General features: G+C 39.6%; 1 protein-coding gene across 50 annotated transcripts in view; it reads left to right on the forward strand.

Annotated features, from left to right (window-relative positions):
• Positions 1 to 20432, forward strand: part of Camk2d (calcium/calmodulin-dependent protein kinase II delta) — a 263664-nt gene that overhangs the window by 172466 nt on the left and 70766 nt on the right. For 31 of the 50 annotated variants that reach the window (XM_087615825.1, XM_087615830.1, XM_087615883.1 and 28 more), the window contains 4 exon segments: positions 2555 to 2620; positions 5842 to 5914; positions 15649 to 15751; positions 19116 to 19199. In XM_087615825.1, the coding sequence (XP_087471951.1) occupies positions 2555 to 2620; positions 5842 to 5914; positions 15649 to 15751; positions 19116 to 19199 (326 nt within the window). 50 annotated transcript variants of the gene reach the window in all.

Consider the following 20432-nt stretch of genomic DNA (forward strand, 5'->3'; position numbering starts at 1 on the left):
CCACCAAGAGTAAAAGCATTCATACGTATATGAGATACCATTTTTGCACTAGATAGACATGTTCACTTGTTGATAACAAATACTAGGAATGATATAGCCTCTGGGCATCTTCCCAATCTGGCGGTAAACCATTTTGGAAGGCAGCTCGCCTTCCCTTGTCCCCACAATTTTAATAGGTGATCCTTTTTTTTCTTTTCTTCTTTTTTTTTATTAACTTGAGTATTTCTTATATACATTTCGAGTGTTATTCCCTTTCCCGGTTTCCCGGCAAACATCCCCCTCCCCCCTCCCCTTCCTTATGGGTGTTCCCCTCCCAACCCTCCCCCCACCAGTCTAGTTCACTGGGGGTTCAGTCTTAGCAGGACCCAGGGCTTCCCCTTCCACTGGTGCTCTTACTAGGATATTCATTGCTACCTATGGGGTCAGAGTCCAGGGTCAGTCCATGTATAGTCTTTAGGTAGTGGCTTAGTCCCTGGAAGCTCTGGTTGCTTGGCATTGTTGTACATATGGGGTCTTGAGCCCCTTCAAGCTCTTCCAGTTCTTTCTCTGATTCCTTCAATAGGGGACCTATTCTCAGTTCAGTGGTTTGCTGCTGGCATTCGCCTCTGTATTTGCTGTATTCTGGCTGTGTCTCTCAGGAGCGATCTACATCCAGCTCCTGTCGGTCTGCACTTCTTTGCTTCATCCATCTTGTCTAATTGGGTGGCTATATATGTATGGACCACATGTGGGGCAGGCTCTGAATGGGTGTTCCTTCAGTCTTTGTTTTAATCTTTGCCTCTCTCTTCCCTGCCAAGGGTATTCTTGTTCCCCTTTTAAAGAAGGAGTGAAGCATTCACATTTTGATCATCCGTCTTGAGTTTCATTTGTTCTAGGCATCTAGGGTAATTCAAGCATTTGGGCTAATAGCCACTTATCAATGAGTGCATACCATGTATGTCTTTCTGTGATTGGGTTAGCTCACTCAGGATGATATTTTCCAGTTCCAACCATTTGCCTACGAATTTCATAAACTCGTTGTTTTTGATAGCTGAGTAATATTCCATTGTGTAGATGTACCACATTTTCTGTATCCATTCCTCTGTTGAAGGGCATCTGGGTTCTTTCCAGCTTCTGGCTATTATAAATAAGGCTGTGATGAACATAGTGGAGCATGTGTCTTTTTTATATGTTGGGGCATCTTTTGGGTATATGCCCAAGAGAGGTATAGCTGGATCCTCAGGCAGTTCAATGTCCAATTTTCTGAGGAACCTCCAGACTGATTTCCAGAATGGTTGTACCAGTCTGCAACCCCACCAATAAGGGAGGAGTGTTCCTCTTTCTCCGCATCCTCGCCAGCATCTGCTGTCACCTGAGTTTTTGATCTTAGCCATTCTCACTGGTGTGAGGTGAAATCTCAGGGTTGTTTTGATTTGCATTTCCCTTATGACTAAAGATGTTGAACATTTCTTTAGGTGTTTCTCAGCCATTCGGCATTCCTCAGCTGTGAATTCTTTGTTTAGTTCTGAACCCCATTTTTTAATAGCGTTATTTGTCTCCCTGTGGTCTAGCTTCTTGAGTTCTTTGTATATTTTGGATATAAGGCCTCTATCTGTTGTAGGATTGGTAAAGATCTTTTCCCAATCTGTTGGTTGCCGTTTTGTCCTAACCACAGTGTCCTTTGCCTTACAGAAGCTTTGCAGTTTTATGAGATCCCATTTGTCGATTCTTGATCTTAGAGCATAAGCCATTGGTGTTTTGTTCAGGAAATTTTTTCCAGTGCCCATGTGTTCCAGATGCTTCCCTAGTTTTTCTTCTATTAGTTTGAGTGTGTCTGGTTTGATGTGGAGGTCCTTGATCCACTTGGACTTAAGCTTTGTACAGGGTGATAAGCATGGATCCTTAACCTGGCAATTTACTAGTAAGGATTTTTCTTCTAGAATTAACCTACAACATACAAATGTGTGTGTATCCATACAAAAATATAATAACTATTAGCTGTATTAAAGAGGAAGAAATATTTCCAGTATTAAGAAATGGCCTTGATTTAATATGAAAAATATGGTTTATTTATCAATGTTATATGACCTCACACTTTTTAGAAAATTATATCTTTGTGCTTCTTTCCAAAGGAAAAACATTACATGTTAAGGATAGACACACGAAATTGAAGAGATACACAGAAACATAACAGACTTCCGAACTACTTTTAACCTACCTAGTTAGCGTCTATGTGCATATCTTTGTTTATAAAATGTTGCTAATCTATGCCATATATTTTGTCAGACCTCAATCAATATCTATAAAACTAAAATGATGACTTCCTTAGAAACCATTTCATGTAGAAGGTTTTTCTGTGTGTATTTATTATATATGGAAAATTTGTGACCTTTGGATCTATTGATAATATAAATCTGAGTGCTAAGAAACTAAACGTCATAATGTCTCAAAACAGTTATGTTTAACTTATTATTGAGAAACAGAATGAGGAAAAGAAGTCCATATGAACACATCAAACGTACTGATACCTAATTCATTTCTGTCGTTTTTAAATGTGTCCCTCTTTTATTCACAGAGTTACTGGTGGCGAACTCTTTGAAGACATAGTGGCAAGAGAATATTACAGTGAGGCTGATGCCAGGTAAGTGACTTGCCCTGAGCAAGACGGAGACTCATCCTTCTCACCGGTGACACTTACTCTATGGACATATGTGTTAGTTTCAGTACATCATGGCCCAGTGTTTGCGAGTCTCACACTACCCTCTTGAACTTCTCTTTACGATAAGTTTTTCATCAGGGAAGTTTCTCTCTTCACAGAGCTCCAGAATAACTTTTAGAGAAAAGAAAAACTGTCTTACTTTCAGTAGATTTCCACCCGAGTGAGCCATGTTGAAGGCTTACTCGCCACCATGGCTGTTGTACCAGTGGAGCAGAGCACTGCTCTCATGACAGGAGGCTCTGCTGCAGGACCACATGTGTCTAGTCAGCAAGGAGGACTAGACCGCAGAAGGCCTCAATGGCCCCATTATAGTGTTACTATTGGCATGTAGCACTTTGGACATCTCATTATAACTGATGAAAGGCAGATGTGAAAAGCATTTACCTTACTATTTCTGAGGGTTCACAAGTAACTTGCCAGTTTTGTTAGTTAGCAAGAGGCTCGTGGAAATTTCACAGAGGGCTAGCATTTTATCTAATTTTAGATTTCCTAGGCAACTCAAAGATCCTTTTGGAGGAAAAAAAAAGGGGGTTATTAATCTACTTACCTTGACCTACTTAGACTTGATAGTGTTCATTCTGCTTCTATATTCTATAATTTTCACTTGTGGTGAAAAATCTAATGAGGAGCAATGAACTCAACATAATTATTTGAAAGTTAAATCATTGGCCATCTGCCCCCATCTCTACCCCTCTCCAGGCTGCTCAAAGGTGTAGCCTATAGCGACCCTCAGTGGCACTCAGCTGATGCTGAAGTTCCTCCAGAGTAACACAGGCTGTGTAAAAGCTCACCTTTGACCTAAGTGTGGTGCCTGCCTATACATCCAGCCTCTTAGAGGTGGAGGCCAGAAGGGCAAGAATTCCAGGCTGTGCTATAGAGTTGAAACACTGCCTGAAATTAATAAAAAAAGGGGGGGGGGAGGAGTAAAAAAATTACTTTTCAAAGAGCCCAGCTTTCAGTTTCTATCTTTTCTTGGCTTTATGCCACTACATTTTCTTGGCCTGATACTAGTGTTTATGGTGTTCTGTACATTTGACTGTATCTGACTACAGTGTAATCTGTAATGGACATTTTGTTGTTAGAGGCAAATTCTGTCTGGCCTGTGCTACGATGAGTAAATCCTTACTTTTAAAATCATCACATTTGCTCCCAGGAAAGGGACCTAGAACAGTTTTGAAACAGCTGTTTGCCCATTTGTTAAGGGTGGGCAATGATTTTAATCACAATATCAGTGAAGACGGTAAGTTAGGGGCTGGAGAGACAGTTGTAGAGTTAAGAGAACTGGTTGCTCTTGTATATGACCCAGGCTTATTTCCCACAACCCACATAGTGGCTCACAGCTATCTGTGACTGCAGTTACAGGGGATCAGATGCTGTCTTCTGACTTCTGTGAGCACCAAGTCCTCATGCACACATACCCACATGCACACAGACACTCAACCACATAAAATAAAGTAAGTAAGTCTAAAAAGTAAAAGGACATGGAGAGGAAATTTAATCTATTTTACCTTTTTAAGTTTTGATAAACATGTTTTTTGAAAACTTGTGGTTGAAATGAATCGGAGACTATTTTAAATGCTGGCACACAGTGTAGAAAACAGAACAAATCCCACAGATTTTGCCACTTCATATGTATGCCAGTAATAGTTGGGAAACTCATCCTAGAAAAAAAATTAGGGTAAGTATCCCACATGAAATGAAGAATAATTCTACTGCCAGATATGACCATGAAGAGGCTGTCTCCTCACAATCTTTAAAAGCTTTGTTTACTTTAACCCTCAAGAACTTAGGCATGAAACCTCTCCTTGCTAATAAAGAATGGTATGGTTAATTTAATATTAATTTTTTAATTTTTGTCATAGGCCAAGTATGTTGATTTTAAGGTTAAATTAAACAGAGATATTTTAAAGACAGCGTGTGGTGTTCCCATTGAGATAAAAGAACCACACCGTTAAAAATAACAGGTAATAATTAAATAATCTATGCACTTTGACACACTCCAGTGGGGCTGCTTTAGTGGCCCTACCAACCAATTTGGAGCCAAAGAGTCACAATCATCATGAGTGTTTTGATCTTTGTATTGTTAAAAGTGAGACCGTGATTGCTTTTATCCAGTTCAGTAGTTTCCTGTAGAATGTCATCATGTTACAAACAACGAGCTGAAAATGTTATCAGGTTGTGAGCTTTTCGCAAATGCTTCTTTGCTTGTACTTGGGTTTGAACCACACAGTCAATGTGTACAAAAAGTTGTCAGTGTGGTGTGTTCTGCACTATTGTGTGTCAGGTGACAGCTTTATTGGGGACTTGTGACTGCCAGGCAAAAGTTTTCCTCTAATTTAATTATCAGAGTTGATATCAGAAGCTTCTCATAAGAATAGCATCGGTGGTGCCTTTTAACATGGTAATAAGTAAAATAAGTCTTTCACTAAAGTATGGGGAAATCGATTTAACAATTACCAGTCCCCAGAGGACCTTAAACTTACTTGCAAGCTCCTTGGAGCCTCCCCAGAGTCTTCTTACAGTGAGAGGCATTACTTTATGTCCTGGGTCAACTCTTGACCCCCTGCCTCCTCTTGGAGCTCGCATTCATTTTCTCATCCCCGTGTTGTGCAGGAAGCATCCCTTCTAAATCCCTGGTACGTGTGTCCTTCCTCTTTTTTTTTTAAATCCCTGTTCCACCCACCACTTCATCTGTGTTTACCCTCTCATTTAAACCTATTTACTTGTGACCTCAGATCTTAAACAGTTTAGATTGTGTATGACAAACATGGAAATTTGACGTCTCCAGATAACCTTCCCAGACCATTTTGGGAACTAAGCCATCAAATTTTCTTTCCGAATATGAACCTGAACTTCTCTCACATATGATTGAATTTGTAGACCCACAAGAGGAAGCACAGCTTAAATTGTTTTGTCTGAATATGTCACAAATTCTGTGTTGGATGTCATTTTAGTAAAAAATCAGAATTAGCTTTATTCAACGTTATTTAATGCTGGCGTAAAGCTAAGAAAAGTGTGAATGAATATAATTTTGTTCGTTTGTTTTGTTTCGTTTTGTTGGAACCTTCGTTTTATTTTGTATCCGATGTGATTATGTGCCTTTAAAATGTTCTCCCTTCCATTCTGCCCTTGTATCTTTGCAGTCATTGTATACAACAGATTCTAGAGAGTGTAAATCATTGTCACCTAAATGGCATAGTTCACAGGGACCTGAAGGTCAGTATATGGAGTCCATAAGTGTGAATCAAAGAAGTTTCTTTGGTTTTATTCTTCTGGGGAGAGGGCAGAGGTCGGGGGGGTATTTAAAATGGTGTTTAAAATGCCTTTCCAACTCCCTCTTGACATGACTAATGAACAATGCATGATGCCTCTTCAGTTTGCTCGTCTACAGGCTACATATACATCATAGCAGGAAGGGAAGAACCACGTCAGTCCAACACGCTACGTTTCCAAGCAATAAATTACCACAGTCGGTTTGAGGGCAGGCTTTCCTGAACTGTCCAGCATTGGTCTGGAATGAACTTGGCCTGTGATGTATGTCCGCCTGTAGATTTAAACACCACTTCTGTTCTGAGACCATGGGTTGCTGAAGCAGGACGACTGGCTGCACATTGCTCACTTGAGCCTGACGAACCCTAGGCAAAGGGTAACGACTGCCTGCCAGACTACACACAGCACAAGAAGGTCACGATGGTCAAAAACAAAATCATTATGCATCCTCATTTAAACCTAATGGTGCCTTGTGTGCTAACGGGAATTTTAGAACCATACTTGAAAAATGGGAAAGGATTGGCAAAGAGTTTATGTGTATGAAGTGATAACAGACCACAACTACAGAGATAACATTCCTGTTCCTGTTCACTTCCTGGAAGAATTTATAACCAGGAAATGAGCTCCAGAACAAAATGATATTGTCCACATCGTGGCTCACAGCCAGTCATATCCTCACTGTTCTGAGGTAGTAGTCACTCTCCTTGAGCAATGTGTTTCTATGACTGAAGGAGCTAAAACACAGCACTAGTTGTCCACTAGCTTTGCTCTTTAACCCGGTCTCTCTGAGGGTATACAGACAGTGAGTGTAAGCTTGGGAACTAACACACGCCCCTGGTGTTTGCATGCAGTCATTGCATTCAGCAGATCCTGGAGGCTGTGCTACACTGCCATCAGATGGGCGTAGTCCATCGGGACCTGAAGGTGAGTAAAGCTATTGGAGAGGATGAAGAAAGAGTCACACAGTTTCTAATGACTGTTCAGTCGCAGTTATGCCCAGGAAGGCAATCATTCAAGCAACACAGTTGTGTGGATGTGGTCCAACACATGAATCCAAGTGCTCCCCCGCACCACAGCCTCAGTTCACCTCCTAACATATCCTCAAGACTGATAAATCCCTGCCTTTTGGAAAGAAATAGTTCCCTAACCTTAACAACAAATAACTTGCTTTATTTCCATACCCCATGGAATGGGCATAGAATTTAAGATTTATGATTTCCTCTACACGTTGATCAAACATGATATTTTACATTTATTCTGTACACCTACCATTATATAAATAATTTTGAAAACTATAAACATAGCTTAGGTTCCGTGATTAAGTGCCATTTTGAATTCTGAAGTCCATCCCCTGCCATTGATTCTTGGAATTCTAGGGATGTAGGCTTCTTGATTCTTTTATTTGCATTTCTAAGGGCCAAGATACTAAGATCTCCTAAAAATAAAGAAGGAAAAAGATTGTATCGGATCAAGCATATAAAACACAGGTCTATATTTTTTCAGTGGGAGCCCACTAACTTGTTAGGAGTTTACTCAGTTACCACTGAGAACAAGAAGGCTTTAGGTCATTTGGAATGAGACAGGCTCGGGGAGACTTCCACTAATTTTCTCTTCCAATCTGCTCACATTTTAGGTTTACTTCTGATATTTTTGAGAAATAATGACGCCTAAGACAGTAAATGAAATAAAGCCACAGGGTGCAGGAGGGAAGCTGATGCACTGCACAGGGTGTTGTAGTTTGGGTTCTTTGTTTGCAAGGCCAGCCTGTCCTGGCACCAGGACACAGGCTTAGTGTTCAGCAAAAGGACCTGGAACACCGTCCCCCACCCCTCACACACATGGACACAGACACAGACACAGACACAGACACACACACACACACACACACACACACACACACACACACACACACTTCTGACACTGTCATAAGTTGCAAATCTGTAATTTTACTTCATATTCAATGAGAATATGCATCAACATATCTCGTGTTATTATGCGAAGGTGTGATTTTTACCAGAACATCGACTTGGTTTTCCAGAATCTTTTTTAATTTCAGTTGATTTTGGGATTTTGCGGTGTAACGAGCAAAGCTATGGTTGAGGGCATTTTCTTTGGGTGAGTCAGATAGAGTATCACACACTTTCTAACACTGACAACATATACCTATTAGGGTAAAGAAAAGCAATGTATGTGCCTTTGAAAAGTCCTATCCGGCCAACCAGGTCAAAACTTCATTAGCGGCCATGAGAGTGAGCAGTCAGAAGCCCTGTTACCTGTCAGCACCCACTGGACTTCTTACTCATCTGGTGGCTTGGGCAGGCATGCTGTTCATGCTGTTTCATCAGAAACTCTAACACACACATGAAGCATTTGACTGCACTGATGTGACCATATGTGTGTTCTGAAGCCAAACATAGCAAGTAGTTCTCTTCCCTTGATTTTATGGCATATGTTACGGGATCCGGACATGGGTTTCCTGTTATGTGAACAGCCTTAGCTAAGCCCTACCTAAACTAGAACTTGAAAATCAAAGTCAGTGGCCTGGAACACTGACCGTGAAAGAAAGAGTTTTCTGACATAAAGTCTATGCTCAGTAATGAAAAATCCAGGCAAGTTTTACTATGAGAACTGGGGTGCCATGTACCCTGGTTTCTCCTCCTATCTGTCTGATCTTCAGGAAGGCTGGAGACAGACTTTTGGGAGCACTTACTGTAGTCTCTGGAACCGCCTACCAGTTTTATCAAGTTGATAACTTGGACAGACTTACAGAGTCTGCTTCTCAGTGCTTGTCTGTAGACCACTTCCTAATCGTACTAATAGACTTCACAATAGATTACAACTTGTCCAATAAAGGCACTGTATGCATGTGTAGGTGTTAAACCCCTGGCATCATTGTGTGGCTTTTTTACAAAATGAATGCATGCTAGAAGTTCCGCATTTACCATTGTACTAAATCTAAAGGCCTTCATCACCAGACTTCAAAGCAAGCTTCCCTTACAGTTCCTACACCTTCTGTTTGTATTTCTTTATCCTGACTCATACGTTAGTGCACATAGAATTCAGACACTGAGTGCATGTAGTTTAGTTCATTTAACAAAAGCATAGGCAGGAATATGTTTATTATCACTGTCACTTAGGGCTGCTGTTCATTTTCGGGTACTCCTATACCAACAGCTATGTGACTGGCTCCACAGCGTCTAGCAGAGAAGCGTAACCTAACCAAGGCTTGAAACATACTTCTTCAACTTAGATAAAGCGAGAACAAAAGAATAAATGTATATAAAACACATTTATAATTAAAATCAATTTTAATAGATTACCCATAAAAAGGATAACTATACCTTAAAAGAACAATACAATAACACTCACTATTTCAAATACTTGGTTAACTGCCAACCTCTAGAATCTATAAGATACAAAATTATAATAAGTATGCAGAATCAAAAACTAAGGCACAGCAGGCAAACTGGGGAAAAGAACCAGGAGACGGCTCCAGATTGAGAGAGGAGATAGATACCACCTGGTCGTTCTCACTGGACATGTGTTTTCCGTCCAACAATATTTTATGTATCCAGTAGTGGGGCCATTGATTGATATCTAGATAGGATTAGAGATTCTAACAGTAATGATTAGATGATAGTGTGGTTGGGTAAGTAGAAAGTGTCATGACACAATTGAATGAAAAGTAAAGCCCTGTGTATCCCTCAGTAGAGCTGCTCTCATAATGGCCTCTTTTCTGAGTAGTAAGGAATAGAAAAATCATCATGTAGCGAGGTAAACAGATGCATGAAGGGCAAATGGGTGACTAGATAGAAGGATATCAGATAGGTTGGATTGATGGATAGATGGATGATAGATAGATAGATAGATAGATAGATAGATAGATAGATAGATAGATAATAAACAGATACTTTAATTTTGGAGATGTTTATGACTACCTCATTAAAACTTATGATTGGAGTAGAAAGAAAGTAATTTTCAGAGAGCAGGAGTGATGAAAGCATTCAATAATTTTTTTGTTAGCTCTGCGTAGTAGACATATTACATTGTGAATTCTAATTTTTAATAGTTACAAAGTTGTTTGTCCTGTGTTCCTCAGAATTGTCTTTGGATAAGAGCTTAAAGGACAACCATTTCTGCAGAACATTTTTCAAGCTATCTTAGAAGGACTGTATGTGAAAAGCCAATCCATTAGGGCCATTCTATCATTTACTGTGTGTCTAGGGTGTGTGAGGCTGCTGAGAAGCAGTGGCTGTAGGCACAGTCACTCCAGTTACAGTCTGCATCTTTCACTCAACTCAGCAAGGTGTGCTCACAATAGACATTAAGAGACAGGAGTGGGGTGTGGCGCTCTAATGAATCTGCCTGCCTGTGCATGATATCAGAAATATGGTTTCCTGATCGAAAACTCAAGTGTATATGTCACCCAGAAGTTCCCTGATCTCAGTACATGAACTCAGGAATTCATTCCTATAAGACAGACGAACAAACAAACAAGCAGGAATCCTCTCATATAAAACAAATGAAGGAATGGGAGCTAAAACTGCCTGACCAGTGCAGGAATGGAACATGGCCTTCAAGCTTTCGGCTTGTGCAAAATTCTATTTAGTTCATTCCTAGGACCTTTGCTCACATCTTCCCTGCAAAAGAAAATGTGGCATAAGACATCTCAAAGCAGAGAATAGTTAGCTTCTGTTTGGATTACTGAGATTTTAAAATAAAGGAAAAAGAATTTTTGAAAGACTTTTAAATTTACTATAAATAGTATCTAGGGGAATTTAACAATCAAATAATCTGTCACAATGAAATCAGTTGATATTATTATAATAAAAATGTTAACAGTAAATCGCTCATTTGACACATATGTTATTAGTGATTGAGTTTTAGCATATAAACAATGATTTCATGTGTACCAAACCATCCTTGTGACTTGTGCTCATGTGCACATTGCATTTTTCCAGATTAACTCCATAATAAAGACAATGCTAATTAAACACTTGAGATTAAGATTATGTTTCCTAAATTCTCCCTTATTTTATTTAGATGTAGGTGGCAATCATTTTTGATTATTTCAAGAGTTTCTTAAAGTACCTACTAAATAGACTATTTTATGAAAACAAACCATTTTATACCATCAGAGTGGAATGTGAGTACTGTCTTACTCAGTGTTCTATTGCTGGAAAGAGATAGCATGACTACAGGAATTCTTATAAAGGGAAGCATTTAATTAGGGCTGGCTTACTTCACAAAGGTGTAGTCCATTGTTATCATGGTGGGGAGCATTGTGGCATTCAGTCAGACATGGGGCTGGACACGGAGCTGAGAGTTTTACACCCAAATCCGTAGGCATCAAGAAAAGAGAGACTCTGCACTTGGAATGGGCGTTTTGAAACCTCAAAGCCCACTCCGTGACACACTTTCTCCCATAATGCCACACCTCCTAATCCTTTCAAATGGTGTCACTTCTTGTTGATCAGATATTCAAATCTACAAGTCTGGGGAGGGGGAGCTACTCTCATTCAAGCCACCATAGGAACCAATATATAAAAAAAGAGTCATGGGGCTGAGGAAATGTCTCAGTGGGTACAGTGCTTGCTGCCAGAACATGAAGAACTGATTCTGGATCCCAAAGGCCCAAATAAAAGCCTGGAACAGCATTCCTGGGATCATACATGGGGAGGCAGGAACGGGAGGATCTCAAGGACTCACTCTGTGCTCAGTGGTAGACTCCATCACAAAAGTGGAACATAATAGAACAAAGTACTCCATATTGTCCTCTTTGTGTACAGGTGAATAAACACACACACACACACACACACACACAAACACACACACACACACACACACACACACACACACACACCTATGTGCTCCAAAAGATGGAGAAATTAAGAAATCCAGCAACATGGCAACATGTACTGGACTTTTCTTCTGGGATAACATCTACCTTTATAAACTGGGACTTGAGACTTTTTATTCTATTCCAAATTTCCACCAGTTCTAAGGGTGGCTCCATAACTTGCTATAGTCCTTTAAGGTATTTTAACAATCTTAACATCTTTATATCATCCTGAAAGCTATTGCTTTTATCTCCATATGAAACATAGAACAAACTTGTACAGTTGCTGCTCTTTGCAGCTGATGTGCTATAAATGGTTGTTGACACCAAGACCAGATGTCATGGAAAATCCTGCACCATTAAGAAGCAATGGGGTGGGGAAGGAACCTGTGTATGAGACTGTCAGGAGAATCTATTTAAAAACCAACCTAAAAACTGGCTGCATTGTTAGAGGGTAGAGATCACTGCACAATCTGCAGTCTAACATCGGAATTAATCTAAACATTTCTTCAGTTTTGAACATGCATCCAGGATTGAAAATGTTTCTGCACGTTGAAATGATAGGGGAATGTAATACCTAATCATTATTTATATAGCATCCCTACAAAATATGGTGTTCTTATGATACAAATCAACTAGAGATTGTCAGGAAACATAATGTGTAGCCTCATAATACTGTTGGAGAGATGAGGGAAATGAACAGGCAATGAACAGGGTGCGATCAGAGAGAGACTCAGCACATGAACCTTGAGTTCACATTTCTCTTCTGCATCATCATTCTGCACAGTTCTCTCATGTTACTCAGTCTGTGTTCCCATGCAGGTGGGTCGGAAGGTCTGTGCTTCTGATTCTGCCTGTCACATCCATCCTAGAATATGACAGACTGTCAAAACAATGGGATAGTATCAAATGGCACATGGTGGCGATCCTTCTCAAGGAGGCAACCATGCAGTCATCAGTAGTCGATTTGTTCTGACTTGGTGTAACCTAGTCACAAATACATTTCTTTCTTGGGCATTCAAAGTTTGAACCACTCAGCAATGGACATATATGGTACAATAATATAGTTTCATGTTGAAGATTAGGAGTGGTAGATATCCAAAACATATGTGCCAGTGCCGACTAAATGTTTCCTTAGAAACTATTAGTGAGTTAGCCTTCCGCAACCTAACAGACCATGATAGAAAAATTATTCCAACTGGCCTTTCTCTAGAGTAGAAAGAAACTCTACAGAAGTAAAGTGTGTGTGATATATATTAAGGGTTTTATTAGAGGTAGCCACTTGAAGCCATCTTAGTATGAAATATTAAAAAGCAGATTCCTTTAATAAAATTAACAGCTGTTATAACTTTTCAGCTTCCATCCCATATTCTTTATGTTATGTTTGCCTACATGATATTCACAGATACAATGTTTTCACAATGCTCTTAATTTTAAAATGTATCCCATCCTTTAGAGGTAGGCCCACCTTCTCCCATGCGTAGCCTCTGCTGAACAGTCTTCATGGGCGTCAGGTGAAACTCACGTCTCAATGGATTCCTATAATTTTTTTTGGATGGCTCACAGATCCTGGAGTAAGACCTTCTAGGTCATTTCTAGCTATGAATACTGCCCTAGTCATTCAAAGGCCATGAGTAATTAAACTCTAAGGCATCTCTTTTTTTCCCCTGAATACCTAAGACTTGGTTTTTATGGGTCTTGTGCATAAAGCCCTGTGCAGAAGCTTTTCAGTCTATCTATAAGAGTAAAAGCACATTAAAATTTAAAAGAGCTTACTCACTAATAACAGTGGCATTTGTTCAAGTAACTTCTATTCCATTAGACTCAAAGGTCCTAAAAATGATCATGATTCCTTAAGTGATTGAAACCCATTCTGCGAATGAGTCTGTGGTTGGCAAATTAAATTAGATGCATCATAGCAGACATTTCTGATATCTCAGTTCTCTGGAATGTAAAATTTCCAAAGGAGGAGAATCAACTCTTGCCTACAGTTCAATGTACTTGGTCCAAGTTACTTATTTATGCAATTATGGATAATTATATCGATTAAATCAGATAATAGAAAGTGAGTAGATCACAAATATTGGTTGTGAAATTCAAATTTCAGAAGTGAACAAATGTATCCTGATTAAGGACCTTAGCACACTGATAAACATCAGAGTTCTAGTTTCAAACATTAGCTCCTAATAAAAGTTACATCATCAGCATAGGGCACTTTTACATCCTTCAAACATCTTCGTCTCAAACTCCAAATTAAATGCTGTGTTTGACGTAAAGGTGCTTCCAAACCACACTTGAGCCCTGAGACGCTCCGAAGGTCCTTTTACATTTTCCGTGGTCATAGTATTAGTGACTCTGATGGCAGTGAACAGCAGTGGCCTGAAGACCTCTGGTATTTAATTAAAACTTGCTTGCTCACACTCTAATTTCTTAGAGATGTAACCTAATTTCCTCTAAGTGCCGCTTATGGGTTTTGCTGTTTTGCATGGCTGGCTTAATTAATAAATACTGGTTTAGGCTGTGTTTACTCAAGTCCAAAACAACCCACGAAATTGCCAACTCTAACAAGTGGTCAGCTTGATGAAAACTGTGAGCTTTTTCTTGTCTGTCAGCTGACAAACAAAATCATTTAGCTGCTAAAGTATTTATATTTGCAGAGAACAGTTTTGGCGCTTGGGACGGCCATTGTTTCCCAACCATGTGGGTCAAGACATAGGCTCCAAATTCACTTTTTCCCCACAAAGCAGGAAGACTTTGAACCAGTCTTCTGAGTGTATGCCAGCCCAGTCCAATCCAGACGTCTCTGGGTGGACTAGGCTTCATCATACATAATCCTCAATACTCTTTTCCTAACCACTCTATTTATTAAAATCCATGAGGAAGTCCAGGGAAATTGAAGGCTCTTACTCGGTGCTTTTCTTCAAAATTCAAATGTTGGTTGGGAAGCAATGGTGTAGACACAGCCTCATTCCAAAGACTGATTTATCAGTCCTTGAGCAATGATTGATACCAAAGCAAAGTGTGTCTAACTCACCGTATTTTATGTGGGAGAATAAATATCTGCATAACGTCTAAGTCACACTTTAAAGAAATGTAAATTACATAGTAAAAAAGTGGCTTATAAATTTTTGTTTAAAGCTAGCTATAACATTTGGCAAACAATATACTCTTTCTGCCTTTAAGAACAAACAGATTCTTAAAGACAGCCATTTTGACACACAATTCAGAGTCAGCCTCCAAAATCTGTGCAGAAATTGTTTGGAAACATTGAGGAATCAAAATCACGACATTTGAATCCAAACTCTTTAAAATCAAGTGGGATTTAATTTGCAGTTTCTTTTGCCAAATGTCTGTAGGTTGGTCCAACTTTGGGTATCATTTTGCCAGGTTTTCTCCTGCTGAAACTGTCTGTGCTCTGTTTGGCTTCTAAGTCCTTGTCATTGGCCAAGTGTGCACCTTGAGTGGTCCTTGAAGGCATGTGAGCAGGTGAAGACAGCAGCCCTACTAACTGCACCCTTCCCTGTTGCCTTTGCAGTGCCCAGTGAGTCTGTCTGAAGCCTGCAGACAGGATTGCTTTCTACCATTCTCTAACCATCCTTTCCCTGGGATTTAGGAATGGAAATCTCCAGGAGAGACAACAGTGCATGAGTTTGCTTCCCAATCCCCTCCCCTTCCCTCTCCCCCTGCCCCGCCCTGTTTAATCTTGTACAAATGTTGACAATTTTAAGTAGTCACTTAAAATAGATTCTCACTTTAGTCTCTCTCTCTCTCTCTCTCTCTCTCTCTCTCTCTCTCTCTCTCTCTCTCTCTCTCTGTCTCCACCCCCCCTTTCTAAATAAAGCCTGAGAATTTGCTTTTAGCTAGCAAATCCAAAGGAGCAGCTGTGAAACTGGCAGACTTCGGCTTAGCCATAGAAGTTCAAGGCGACCAGCAGGCGTGGTTTGGTAAGTGGGGCTACTCTCTTTCCTGCTAATGTGCTGTCCCAGACTGGAACTCCCAGTTCCTTATAACCATTCTCTAGCCATAGGAGGAAGGTCCTTTAGCAGTGTCTTCACTAAGTTTAAGACATTGGACTTGATGCTAAATTGCTCTATAATGAGAAAGTAACTTAAGAAAAAACATTGAGAAAACAAGGGTCTTTCAAACTTGAAAAAATAGTTTGTGGTAAAATGGATTCCATTCTGAGAACTAACAGCAGGGCTTAAGTGTGCAGTATGGTCTCCATACGTGTGTAGTGGATGCACGTACTCTCTCTCCTCATAGCAATAATAAATAATATTTTAAAGTTTAATCCGGAGATGATATGTTTATAACCTCCACAACTAGGGAGAAAGGCAGACAGCAGGATCATGGGCTCACTGGCTTGTCACCATGACTGCTGAGTGAACTCCAGACCATTGAGAGACGCTGTCTCACAGAGTAAGATGGATGGTACCTGAGAAACTGCACCAGAGGTTGTCCCCCGGAACACGCAGACTAGTGTACTTCCTGCTCCCTTTTACTTCCGTGTATTTGGTTCTCTCATTCATTTTTCACTCTCCAATCCAGATATCTTTGAATACTGGCCAAAACAGTGAGAATTGACATCCTATGGAGTACATTTGGTGATATTATAAAAATTAAAATGAGACAGATGACCACAGAAGCATATACATATATCCCATTTCTCCTAACTGGATGGAAATGGTATGTTTTATAGATTTTTAACATTTTGGTGCTGCTGGGGCAACAGAGGCTTACTACCATGATCTTGCCTCATGGAAGAATTACTTCACTTAGTGGCCATTATGCTTCTCACTTTAAATATTAAGTGGGGGAGAGAATCTATTAGCTATATTTCCAACAGTTGGTATTTCTATTTCTTTGTTGTCTGTTTTAATATTCCTATTCGTTCTTTGCAGTAAATGCCATGCTATCCCTGGAGACAGTACATTCTTATTAACGTTGATAGTGTGTATGTATATATATATATATATATATATATATGTATATATATATATATATATGTACACATACACACACACACACACACACACACACACACACACACATACACACACCAGTCCTACATTCTTAGGAGCTAAATCTCCTGATGAAGAAGACCTTGCCTCCTTGCCTACTGTGCTCCAGCAAGCTATATTCACAAGGTCATTGTACAATGTACGGTTTCCTGAAATTCATGCGCTTGGATGTACGATTCAGAATATTTAGACTAGTCAACTGACAGTTCAGGCGATGGGGTTCTAAGTAATAATAAGAATGATAACATTTTCTTGACATTTTAGTCTCAGAGTGAAGGTTCATATATTTTATATTTGTATTTATTTGTTTATTCAAACTCTCATTATATAGACTGGGCTGGTCTTGAACTCACAATCCTATGACTTCAGTGCTCCAAATACTGAGATTTTTATACATTGTGTGCTACCATCCTTAGCTTGATCTTCGTTTCTTATTGTAATGTAGTAATTTGTCTTATCCAAAGAGAAAGTCATTAACTCTGCTGTTCTTGGCCGTTTAATATGGCTTGGTTACTTAAGACAAATGGAAGTTTACTACTTTTTAATCATGGACTACATGGATCGCATATGAAAGAGTGAAACTGGCCGAGATAAATATAGACATCTAATGCATCTAATGAGAATGATGATGAAACAAAACCAAGACTCAAATATTAGCATCATTACAGGAATGAGACAGTCACTTCTGAGAGACCTTAAAGGGGCTTGCCAGGTCAAGTGCTCAGAACAAAAGCACATTGGATGTGTGAGAGGAATCTGAAAGCACAAGGGTCTTCCTTCGAACTTTAGATGAGTTTTTATTGTATTCTCTGTGTCATTCCTGAAGACTTGGGAGGGGGTGATCACAGCAGAAAGGGTTATGAGGTCTACAGTATTCCAGGAGCATCGAGGGGCCTCTAGCAGCAATTGTACCCACCCTACTTCTCAATGACACCACATTATGCCCTCAGGTAATCCTTGACCTTCAAGCAGTGGAACCTGAGTGGATTAATGATAAGCCTTGTAAAACTTAAGCTGTGCAGAGGGGCACTGCCCTGGCGTCCTTTCTCATGCTTCACCATGTCCTTCCAAACAGAGGAGAAAAAGAGTAATACAATGAATGAGGATTAGATAAAAATAAAATGAAATCATTGGCTTTTATTTAATCTAATTTTTCTAGAGAAGTAACTCGGTCATATATCTTCTCTCTTGTATGTCTTTGTTTTGTTGGGTTTTTTTTTTTTTTCCGAGAGTAAGTATAAGCTCATTGCATGTCATGTGAGGAATGAGTCGTTCCTTGGATGCTCAACCTCCCAATAAACAAACGTGGTAATTCAGCCTCAGTTACTGGTTTATGGTTAGAGGAACCTCTGATTGAGTGCTCTTTTAAAGAGACTTTCCATTTTTGCCTTTTAAAGGATCAGTCTCAAATGAAAATGGTCACCTTTGTTATTTTTAAATACTCTTTATTTGAAAACTCGTTTTCAGAAGTAGAAAATATTTTCCACTGGAGTCTAGTTACAAACTTCATTACTGCTTAAGCTTTCCTTATTGGATTCTAAACCACTTTGTATAACACAAAGTTTCTTTGCCATCTACGCCCTCACTCCAGTCTTCTGAAGTTGGAGGTCTTGTTGGTCAGCATTCAGTGGTGATTCATCCGAACGTCCCTGGTCTCCACTTGGTTGGCAACTGTGAATACACCCTGGATATTTATTAGTACACATTGAACTGATATTTTTCTGGGCTTATTTCTTCTCAGAATGAGTTCTTCAGTTACTGGTAGTCCTGTCCCTACCCTTGTGACCCTGTGCCCAAATGATAATTGTTTTAAAACATATATCTGAATATTTGCTTTACATTTGTCCTAGCATGTAGTTGTCCAGCCCTCCTCTTTATAGGTGACTTTCATAAGCACTTAGATGTCACCTTTTGCAAAGAACTAATCTACTCTGTTTTCTCCTTTTTTTTTTTTTACAGATTTATTTCCTCCTCTTTTGTAGGTGACTTTCATAGGCTTTAGGTGTCACCTTTTGCAGAAGATTAGTTTTATCTACCCCCAGTTTTCTCATTATTATTTTTTTACAGACTTAGTTTGAACTTCCATGTAAGCAATGTTTCAAACACTCAAAATAATGCGCACACACTCAAACACTCACAAAAACACACATTTTTAAATAAGCTGCATGGAGGAGAAACAGAGCTTATCTTCAGTTAAAGAAGTCCTCTAAAGCATCCTGTCTTAGTTGATCATTTTCTACTGATGTTGTCATGCCAACCCTGGTTCAGGAGCATCTGTTTTCCCTAGGTTTTGCTGGCACACCTGGGTATCTTTCTCCAGAAGTCCTACGTAAAGATCCTTATGGAAAACCAGTGGACATGTGGGCATGTGGTAAGAAATCATATTTTCAAGCAAATTTTGTAATAGACCAGTGTCTTGATCAATTTGGACTGCAGTAACAAAACACCAGAGACTGACTGGCCTAAATCACTAAAAAGTATTTTAATGATCCTAGAGGCTGGAAAGCCCAAAGTCATGGTGCCTATAGATTTACTGTCCAAACAGAATATACCTCTGGAGTCGTACATGCCCATTTTCTTTTTGAGTTCACACATGATAAAGAGTCTTTATCATAAGGGCATCAAAATCTGAGTCATGAAATTTTTTTCCTCCTGAAGGCTTCACTTCTAATTTTGCCACAGTAAGGTTAATGATGTCACCATGTGAAGTGGGGAAAGGGCACAAATTAGCAACTCGGAACCTTCAAACTTTAGCCTCCTAAAAGATTCATGAAGACGTGGGCAAAGTATGTGTCTCATGGTTTTGATTAGGGCTGGAGTGGGCAAGTTGACGTTTCCAGAAGTGTTCTGCTGAAACCAGTGCTTTGTTCTAGAATAATGAGAACAGATATGGACAGCCTTCTCGTGGTTATGCACTCACACTACTGAGCCAACCAGTTCTTCTAACAAAAACTGTTTGCCTAGGACGCCTGACAAGAATTCCAAGAATGAGAGTAAATCTTGAAATAATGAGTGAAGTCTGACTCCAGCCTTATTCTGCCAAACCTAATAAAAAAATATCCTGTGCAGACCTAGCCATGCAAAGGGGAGAATTGCAGCATCATTTCTCATAATAACATTTTTGCATGTTGACATATTCTTCAAATAGTTGGAGGACTGAAATAAGGGAATCCTACGAATTGCTCCAAATATTTTTCTACTAAGGTTCTCAGCACAACCTAGTGTTCTAAGTCTTACACAGCCCCCTTACTCCTGTTTCAAACCAGGTGCGACTTACAAAGTCTGACTGTGGTGTTCTGTAGGCATGTTTCAGTGCTGTGTTATCGGCAAACCTAGAAGATGATTTTAAAATTGATTTATAGGTTCTGGAAATAACTTCTTAGATTCAGTCTTAGTTTAAAAGAAATATCTCTGTCAGAATGATATACTATCCCACACTCCCTTACTTGTCTGCTTTATGTTCCTAGCAGCAACCTGATATTTAATGGCAAACTGAGAGAATCCAGTGTGTTCTGAGTTCCCTCCATATCTTAAAAGGTGGTTATGCAGGGTTGGGGATTTAGCTCAGTGGTAGAGCACTTGCCTAGCAAGCGCAAGGCCCTGG

The sequence above is a fragment of the Rattus norvegicus genome, chromosome 2 (assembly GCF_021556685.1).
Source record: "Rattus norvegicus strain SHRSP/BbbUtx chromosome 2, alternate assembly SHRSP_T2T, whole genome shotgun sequence".
Lineage (NCBI taxonomy): Eukaryota > Metazoa > Chordata > Mammalia > Rodentia > Muridae > Rattus > Rattus norvegicus.